The 9,193-nt window shown below is 50.2% G+C and overlaps 1 protein-coding gene across 2 annotated transcripts in view; it reads right to left on the reverse strand.

The window, feature by feature from the left end:
- The window catches only part of AGMAT (agmatinase), a 36,837-nt gene that overhangs the window by 2,322 nt on the left and 25,322 nt on the right, over positions 1–9,193 (reverse strand). Inside the window, exons 1-5 of one of the 2 annotated variants that reach the window (XM_032300489.1) lie at positions 8,610–9,136; positions 7,433–7,635; positions 3,871–3,919; positions 2,314–2,509; positions 1,187–1,366 (exon numbers count right to left, since the gene is read on the reverse strand). In XM_032300489.1, coding sequence (XP_032156380.1) covers positions 1,187–1,366; positions 2,314–2,509; positions 3,871–3,919; positions 7,433–7,635; positions 8,610–8,881 — 900 coding nt within the window. In that variant the 5' untranslated portion in view covers positions 8,882–9,136. Of the gene's footprint in view, positions 1–1,186; positions 1,367–2,313; positions 2,510–3,870; positions 3,920–7,432; positions 7,636–8,609; positions 9,137–9,193 lie in introns of those variants that run through there. The other variant, XM_032300490.1, reaches the window with a different exon arrangement.

The following is a 9,193-nucleotide window of genomic DNA, read 5'->3' on the forward strand; positions in this document are numbered from 1 at the left end:
GGAGACAGGGTCTCTGTCACCCAGGTTGTAGTGCAGTGGCATGATCATGGCTCACAGAAGCCTTGACCTCCTGGGCTCAACTGATCCTCCTGCCCCAGCCTCCTTAGTGGCTGGGACTACAGGTGTGCACTAGCACACCAGACTAATTTTTTTATTATTATTTTTAGTAAAGATGGGATCTCACTGTGTTGCCCAGGCTGGTCTCAAATGCCTGGACTCAAGCGATCCATCCACCTCAGCCTCTCAAAGTGCTGCGGTTACTACTGTGTGAGCCACCATCTGGCCCATTGTTTGCACTTTTATTTAAATTGAACCCTCAAAAGGTAAGTTTAGTGGGTTTTTTTGTTGTTTTTTGGTTTTTGTTGGTTTTTGTTTTTTTTTTTTTTTTGAGACTAAGTTTCCGTCTTGTCACCCCAGGCTGGAGTGCAATGGCGCAATCTCAGCTCACCTCAACCTCAGCCTCCTGGGTAGCTGGGATTACAGGCATGTACCACCATGCCCAGCTAATTTTGTATTTTTAGTAGAGATGGAGTTTCTCCATGTTGGTCAGGCTGGTCTAAAACTCCTGACCTCAAGTAATCCGCCCGCCTCAGCCTCCCCGAGTGATGGGATTACAGGCATGAGCCACAGCGCTCGGCCAAGTTTAGTGCTCTTAAGAGGGGATACTATAGACCGGGCACAGTGGCTCACGCCTGTAATCCCAGCACTTTGGGAAGCCGAGGCAGGCAGATCACGAGGCTGGGAGTTTGAGACCAGCCTGGCCAACATGGTGAAGCCCCATCTCTACTAACAATACAAAAATTAGCCAGGTGTGGTGGTGGGCACCTGTAATCCCAGCTACTCAGGAAGCTGAAGCAGGATAATTGCTTGAAACCGGAAGGTAGAGGTTGCAGTGAGCCAAGATCGTGCCACTGCACTCCAGCCTTGGCAAAAAAGTAAGACTCCAATCTCAAAAAAAGAAGAAAAAAAATTATATGTATATATATACACACACACAAACATACACGTCTATGTGTGTATATATATATGTGTATGCGTGTGTGTGTGTGTGTGTGTGTGTGTGTATGGAGAGAGAGAGAGAGAGAGAGAGATATCTTAACCTGATTCCTAAAGATTCACTTCAAGTCCCAGGAAAATGGATAAGTATCTCCACCCCCAGGAATCTTCACTGGAGGAGTCTCCTTACCTGACTAGGGGTGAGACCAGCAATTTCAGGTGTCCCTGTCCCTGGGGCATAGGCAGGATCCAGGGCATCAATATCAAAGCTGATATAAATGGGTTTGCCTCCCATCTGCTGCCTGACTTCCCCCATCAGAGGAACCAGCGACTTCATCCAGCAGTCTTCAGCCAGGACCACCCGGAAGCCCTGCAGAGATGGACTGAGGCTTCTGTCTGGTAGCATTTACAGGGCATTTCCTGTTTGCCAGCCCCAACCTCAGCTCTATCACACTTGACCCTCCACCTCCATGAGGAGGGAACTGTCACCCTCATTTTACAGGTAAGGAAGCAGAGTCAAAGCTGACCTCTGGAGCTGGGATCAGAGAGAAGCTTTGCTAAAGCCAGAGTGGGAAACTCAGCAGCTCACGCTAGCACCTTCTGAACTGCTCTGTCCAGAAGACTGGCCTTGGCACACTCTAGAAGCAAGGGATTTGGGTTTTTCCCCTTGGGGTCTTGTCATACATGTGTACATGAGAGCCATTCTGCCTAGAGGGTATGAGGACCAGAACTAAGAAGGTGACAATTCATCTTGGGTGCGGACCTCCTCCCCTCTTCTTTTTTTTTGTAGATGGAGTCTCACTCTGTCGCCCAGGCTGGAGTGCAGTGGTGCGATCTCGCCTCCCAGGTTCAAGTGATTCTCCTGCCTCAGCCTCCCGAGTAGCTGGGATTACAGGTGCACGCCACCACACCGGGCTAATTTTTGCATTTTTAGTAAAGACAGGGTTTCACCATGTTGGCTAGTCTGGTCTTGAACTCCTGACCTCAGGTGATCCACCCACCTAGGTCTCCCAAAGTGCTGGGATTACAGGCATGAGCCACCATGCCCGGCCTCCTCCCTCTTTTCTAAGTCAGCACCGTCTGAGGGGTTGATGGGTTTCTGCTTGTCTCCCCACCCCAGCAATAGACTTCCTGTGCCCAGTAAGTCAGCCCCCTCACCCTGTTCTCCCTGTGCCCCTGATGACACAAACTCAGCCTCTTGTCCCTGCTTTCTGACTTGATTAGTAAAGCCCCCTGCTGAATCCCTGGTTGCCACTAGTGAGGAAATGGAGAGGAAGGCATTTGGGGGGCAGGGGTGGGGGGCATTCGGTCTGTCACCTGGCTCCGGTTGTATCTGTAGGGATCCAAGGTCATGGAAGAGCCCCGGATGCCAATCTGCACCACCCGCTTACAGTCCAGGAGACCCTCCTCCACACACCGGCGGAAGGGCGTCCCGTGGTAGAGCTTCTCTCCTAGGGCCTTGTCGGCCGTGTCCGTGTGTGCGTCCACATGCAGCAGCCCCACAGGGCCATGCCTGACGACAACAGGGCAGCTCAGAGGCCAACCCTCCCTGCAGGGCCCTAGCACAGTCACCCTTCAGGCCACCAAACTTGGTCACAGTGCACAGCCACAAAGGAGGGGAGACCTGGCATCAGTTTTCTTTTTTTTTTTTTTTTTGAGACGGAACCTCCCTTTGTTGCCCAGGCTGGAGTGCAGTGGCTTGATCTCCACCTCCTGGGTTCAAGCGATTCTCCTGCCTCAGCCTCCCAAGTAGCTGGGAATACAGACAAGTGCCACCATGCCCACAGAATTTTTTTGTATTTTTAGTAGAGACGGGATTTCACCATGTTAGCCAGGCTGGTCTCGATTTCCTGACCTCGTGATCCACCCACCTCAGCCTCCGAAAGTGCTGGAATTACAGGCGTGAGCCACCATGCCCCCCTACTGGCATCAGTTTTCTGCCTTGCAACTGGTTTCTTTCTTCCTGATATCACTTAGCATCTCAGAGGAACAATAAACTCACAGAAGTCAGGCAGGAAACAGACACGTTTTGGGTGCCACCTACACATATCACCCAGAATTTGCTTCATTTACAGACAGGATGAGAATCAAGGGTGGTGGCACAGGCGAGCTTGGCTGAAAGCTTAACTAAACCAAGACACCTTTTCTCCGACCGAGGAAGAGGAAGCTTCAATCCAGCTCTCTCTCCATAACCTCCATCAGCCCCTGCCAGCCACCCAAAATAAACATCTGATCCAAATGGGTGAGAAATAAATGCAGCTTCGAGCAAAGACCTGCACCCACCCACCTGCAACCAGAATGCCACCCACATGTGCTTCCATAGACACATTCTGGAGCTGGCACCCTCCACCCCAGCCCTTCTGTCTCTTTCTCAAACTAGATTAGCCAAAGCTGGCCAATCCCCAGTTGACTTCCACGACTGGCAAATCAGTCTTTTGACTGTCTGGGAAAGGTGCCCTTTCAGGAGGAAACAAGGGCCTCGCAGCAAGCTCCACCGTTGTGCCTGTCAGTGTTTGGCCGTTGAAGCAAAACAGAAACTGACCTTAACTGGGGTTATATATTTCACTAGGGGCTCAACTTCCAAAAACAGGCGAGTTGAAAACGCTGAGCACACATACGAGGACAGATCTAGGGCAAGGGAGGGTGGCCAGAAGTGTTAATAATAAATTGTCTTGGCTTCTAGCTGGTGACTGACAGAGACACCTGGAGCTCAACCTTAATTTTGATCCCCAGAACCCGCTCAGTTGGGAATTTCTTATCATCCCCCATAACCTGAGCCAGCAGCAGTCACCTAACGCCACCTAACAGCAAACGGCTCTTTCCCTAACTTCTGACTTTTGAAATCTTGCTGGGGGCAAGCCATTTGGGACTTACTTTTTTGCCATTGCTTGCAATATGGGATATGTGATTGTGTGATCTCCACCTGCAAAGAGGAAGAAGAAAACGTCTGGAAAGTGAATAGGAGGATTAGAAAAAGTCTTTTTTTTTTTTTTTTTTTGAGATGTAGTTTCATTCTTGTTGCTCAGGCTGGAGTTCAATGGTGTGATCTTTGCTCACTGCAACCTTCACCTCCCAGGTTCAAGCGATTCTTCTGCCTCAGGCTCCCAAATAGCTGGGATTACAGGTGCGTGCCACCACACCTAGGTAATTTTTGTATTTTTAGTAGAGACGGGGTTTCACCATGTTGGTCAGACAGGTCTCGAACACCTGCTCTCAAGTGATCCACCCGCTTCAGCCTCCCAAAGTGTTGGGATTACAGGCGTGAGCCACCACGCCTGGCTACATAATCTTAAAGTAACCCAATTTTCACCCTTTTAGACTAGGGAGCTATAACCACATCTACAATAAGATTTATTTTTTTGAGATGGAGTTTCACTCTTACTGCCCATGCTGGAGTGAAATGGTGTGACCTCGGCTCACCGCAACCTCTGCCTGCTGGGTTCAAGCAATTCTCCTGCCCCAGGCTCCTGACATGCATGCACCACCACGCCCAGCTAATTTTGTATTTTTAGTAGAGATGGGGGTTTCTCCATGTTAGTCAGGCTGGTCTTGAACTCCCAACCTCAGGTGATCTGCCCACCTCAGCCTTCCAAAGTACTGGGATTACAGGCATGAGCCACCGTGGCTGGCCAATAAGATTTTATTGAATGGTGGAATGCTTGATGAGCCTGGGAGGTCAAGTCTGTAGTAAGCTGTGATCGTGCCACTGCACTCCAGCCTAGCTGACAGAGCAAGACACTGTCTCAAAAAAATAAATAACTTGAGCCTAGGAGTTTGAGACCAGCCTAGGCAACATGGCAAGACCCTGTCTTTAAAAAATAAAAATAGGCCAGACACAATGGCTCCCACCTGTAATCCCAACATTTTGGGAGGCTAAGACAAACATCACCTGAGCCCAGGAATTCAAGGTCAGCCTGGGCAACACAGTAAGACTCAGTCTCTGCAAAAAATAAAAACATGAGCCGGGCATGGTGGCAAATGCCTGTAGACCCAGCTACTCAAGAGGCTGGAGTGGGAAGATCGCATGAGCCCAGGGAGGGCAAGGTTGCAGCAAGCCATGACTGTGCCACCGCATTCCAGCCTGGGTGACAGAGTGAGACCCTGTCTTGAAAACAAATAAATAAATAAAAGAAGAAATTAGACAAATTAAGAGGTACTCTAGGTCAATGCCTTTTCAGAGTATTCTAGGAAAATACCTGGAATAGCTCTGTTCAATAGAACCTTCTATGATGATGGGACTGTTGTAACTGCACTGGCCCATATGGTAGCCACTAGCCACGCGTGACCCACGTGACATGCACGTAGCTAATATGACTAAGAAACTGAATATTTTAATTAATTTGAATTTAGCCACATGTGGCTGGTGGCTACCAAATGGGCCAGACCTAGGAAAGTATTCTTTCTGATAATACTAATAGCTAACATTTATTGACGCTTAAGATATGCCATGTATAGGCCGGGCACAGAGGCTCACGCCTGTAATCCCAGCACTTTGGGAGGCCGAGGCAGATGGATCACCTGAGATCAGGAGTTCGAGACCAGCCTGGCCAATATGATGAAACCCCGTCTCTACTAAAAATACAAAGATTAGCCAGTCATGGTGGCATGCATCTGTAATCCCAGCTATTTGGGAGGCTGAGGCAATAGAATCGCTTGAACCTCAGAGGCAGAGGTTGCAGTGAGCTGAGATTACACCATTGCACTCCATCCTGGGCAACAAGAGCGAAACTCCCATCTCAAAAAAATATGCCATGCATGATGCTGCATTTCATATGCACTTTGATTATATGCCCCTCACACCATGCAGTGAAGTAGGTGTTATTACGATCATTCCCGTCCTACAGGTGAAGGCGTGAAGCATCAAGCAAGGTATACGGCAACACTGCTAGGGAGAAATGCAGCTGAGACTTCAAACCACGCCGTCCAGAAACCACACTCCTCCCACTATGCCATGCAGGCTAGGCTCTTTCATTTGGCAAAATTAATTTTGGATATTTAGGAAAAGGTCCCTGTCATTTTAAGTATTTGTGAACAAGGGAAAATGTGAGAGTGGGTGGAGGGTGGGGATGAGGGGAAAGCTGCCGTATAGGTCAATGTGGACTCTGAGCAGGACAGAAACACCCTCTTCGCAGTTCTCCTCCAAGATAAAGTCATTAGAAACATCCTCTTGGCTGGGCGCGGTGGCTCATGCCTGTAATCCCAACACTTTGAAAGGCCAAGGCAGGTGGATCACCTGAGGTCAGGAGTTTAAGACCAGCCTGGCCAACATGGTGAAACCCCCTCTCTACTAAAGATAAAAAATTAGCTGGACATGGTGGTGGACACCTGTAATCCCAGCTACTCAGGAGGCTGAGGCAGGAGAATCACTTGAACCTGGGAGTCGGAGATTGCAGTGAGACAAGATCGTGCCATTGCACTCCAGCCTGAGTGACTAGAGCGAAACTCTGTCTCAAAAAAAAAAAAAAAAAAGAAAAGAAAAGAAAAAAACATCATCTTGGAAATCATTGGAAAGACCCTACTGGCCGCCTTCCTGGGGCTGGAATCAAGGGCTGGGATGAGCTGGGGGAGGCACTTCCAGTGTACAAGATGTAAAGTGAGCCAAAAAACTTAGTAATCAAGGTAAATACTATTTTTTTATTTGAGACAAAGTCTTGCTCTATCGCCCAAGCTGAAATGTGAGGGCACAATCTCATCTCACTGCAACCTTCACCTCCTGGGTTCAAGTGATTCTCCCTCCTCAGCCTCCTGAGTAGCTGGGAGTACAGGTGCACACCACCATGCCTGGGTTTTTTTTTTTTTTTTTTTTTTTTTTTGGTAGAGACGGGGTTTTGCCATGTTGGCCAGTCTGGTCTTGAACTCCTAGCCTCAAGTGATCCACCCTCCTCAGCCTCCCAAAATGCTGGAATTACAGGCATGAGCCACCGTGCCCAGCAGGTAAATATTATTTTAATGTAGTATTTTTGGAAATCAAAAATCAATGCCAGGCTGGGCATGGTGCCTCATGCCTGTAATCCCAGCACTTTGGGAGGCCGAGGTGGTCAGATCGCTTGAAGTCAGGAGTTCAAGTCCAGGCTGGCCAACATAGCAAAAACCTGGCTCTATGAAAAATACAAAAATTAGCCAGGCGGTGCCTATAATCCCAGCTGCTTAGGAGGCTGAGGCAGGAGACTCAATTGAACCCACGAAGATCAAACCACTCCAAGCCTGGGTAACAGTCACACACATACATACACACACACACACACACACACACACACACACACACACACGTGAAATATCCTCTCCCCAGAGATTAAAATAAATGAATTGCAATGTTCTGTTTCCTACTGTCTCCGTATTCTCCGTGGCTTGCGCAGGAGAAGTAGCTGTACTCAAGCCCCTGATAAATAAACCCTGAGTGCAGGGAACCACTTTCTCCCTTGCAGACTGACATTACCCAAGGTCAGGGGAATACAGCCAGCTGCTACAATTTTCTCATAGGCCTCTTGAATTCGCCGGCAGCTGTCCTGAAGGTTGTAAAGATTGACATTCACATCGCCTAGGTCTGCAACCATGAGGGACTGGAAGGGGAGGGCCCCCGTGCTAGGATTGACCGTCCGAAGCATCACTGATTCTTCCCGGATGCGGCGAGGTCCAAATCTGCAGAAGGAAGAATCGTCCTGTCAGTCATCTGCGGAGACTTATGGCTTTACTTAGGCCAGGGCTTCTCAGCCTCAGCCATTTGGGACCAGATGATTCCATGTTGCAATATTGCATAATGGAATTTTTAGCAGCATCACTGGCCTGTACCCACTAGATGCCAGTAGCTCCCTTCCTCCAAGGCGTAACAACCAAAAATGCCTCCAGATATTGCCAAATGTCCCCTGAGTGCAAAACCGCCCCACTTGAGAATCACTGACCTAGGCTATATGTGGAAGGGACTAAATAAGTGTACTAAATGGCATTAGCCAATTTCATGACCTCCCTGAGGCTGTTTCCTAATCTGTAAAATATTTACCTTGCACTGTAGTAAGAATTAAATGAGGTAATCTATGCAAAACACCTTGCATTTAGGAGACATTTAATAAGTGCTGGCTTTCATAATTCAGGTCAGTACAGTCAGATATAGTGTCGCTGAGCTGAATCAGAAATTGCTGATGCTCAATAATTAGGAAAATGGATTTTGCTTCCTCCAACTTGATCCTAGGAAAATTGCCTTCATTTGAGCATTTTTGAGTCAGGTGACATCCAGAGGTTTGGGGAAGGGGCAGCCAGTTTCTGCTCTCAAATGCAATGTCACCTGCCACTGTAAGCTGGGGAGAGGAGAGGAATCCACAGCCGCCATCCCAGCAAGGACCCAGGATGGGGACACGGAGAAGGTTCAGGCTCTAGAATCTCTTCCTGACCAATGATGACACGATGTGGAATGCCGTCCCTATGTGGAGCCCTGGGGGTTGCTTGTTGTGGGTCCAGCGAACTCAACAGTCTCAAACCATAAAGGGCATTTTGGAGCCGGCCACCAACTTCCAACCCGACCCGGAGCCAGCAGGGACGCCTGTCCCTGTGCTTTCCAGACCCGACAGCCATCAAGCCGTCCCTCCACGTGTCCCCGGCCCAGGACCTTCAGGCCTTACCTCGCCCCGGGCCGGTTGGAGGTCCCAGTATCCAGGGGCACCCCGATGAAGGCAGCGTCCAGGCCCTCGGGGTAGGTCTGCACCGGCAGGCGCATCATGGAGCAGACGCCCACCGGCCGGGCCACGAACTCCGAGCTCGGGGGCTGGTTCCGCGGCGCGTCAGAAGCCTGGCGGATCTGGCGATGCCCTGGGTAGCAGAGTCCCGCGGCAGGACGCGCGAACACGCCAGGCCTCGGTTCCCGGGCGCAGTTGGCCGCCAGCAGCCGCAGCATTGCCGCGCGCTCGCCCGAACTCACTGACCAGACCACCAGAGAGGCCGCAGCGATCTGGCTGGTCCAGAGGAGAGGCGAGTGTGCACGTGCCGGAGCCGGAATCTGAGCCGGCTCAAAGGTCAGAGGCGCCCTGGGAACAAAGCGGGGGAAGGGCCCCAGGGACCAGCCGTGCTCTCTCCTCAACCCCTCTGGACTTCAGCCTCTGGCCTCTGATAAGTAGAGCCAGGCTGGAGGTGCCCACTGGCCGGCACTGTGCCAGGGGTGTCTGCGTCCTGCTCCCCACTGTGGCCTTCAGCAGCCTCTTTTCCTATT

Source organism: Sapajus apella, unplaced genomic scaffold (assembly GCF_009761245.1).
Source record: "Sapajus apella isolate SASKATOON/1434 unplaced genomic scaffold, GSC_monkey_1.0 scaffold43, whole genome shotgun sequence".
NCBI lineage: Eukaryota > Metazoa > Chordata > Mammalia > Primates > Cebidae > Sapajus > Sapajus apella.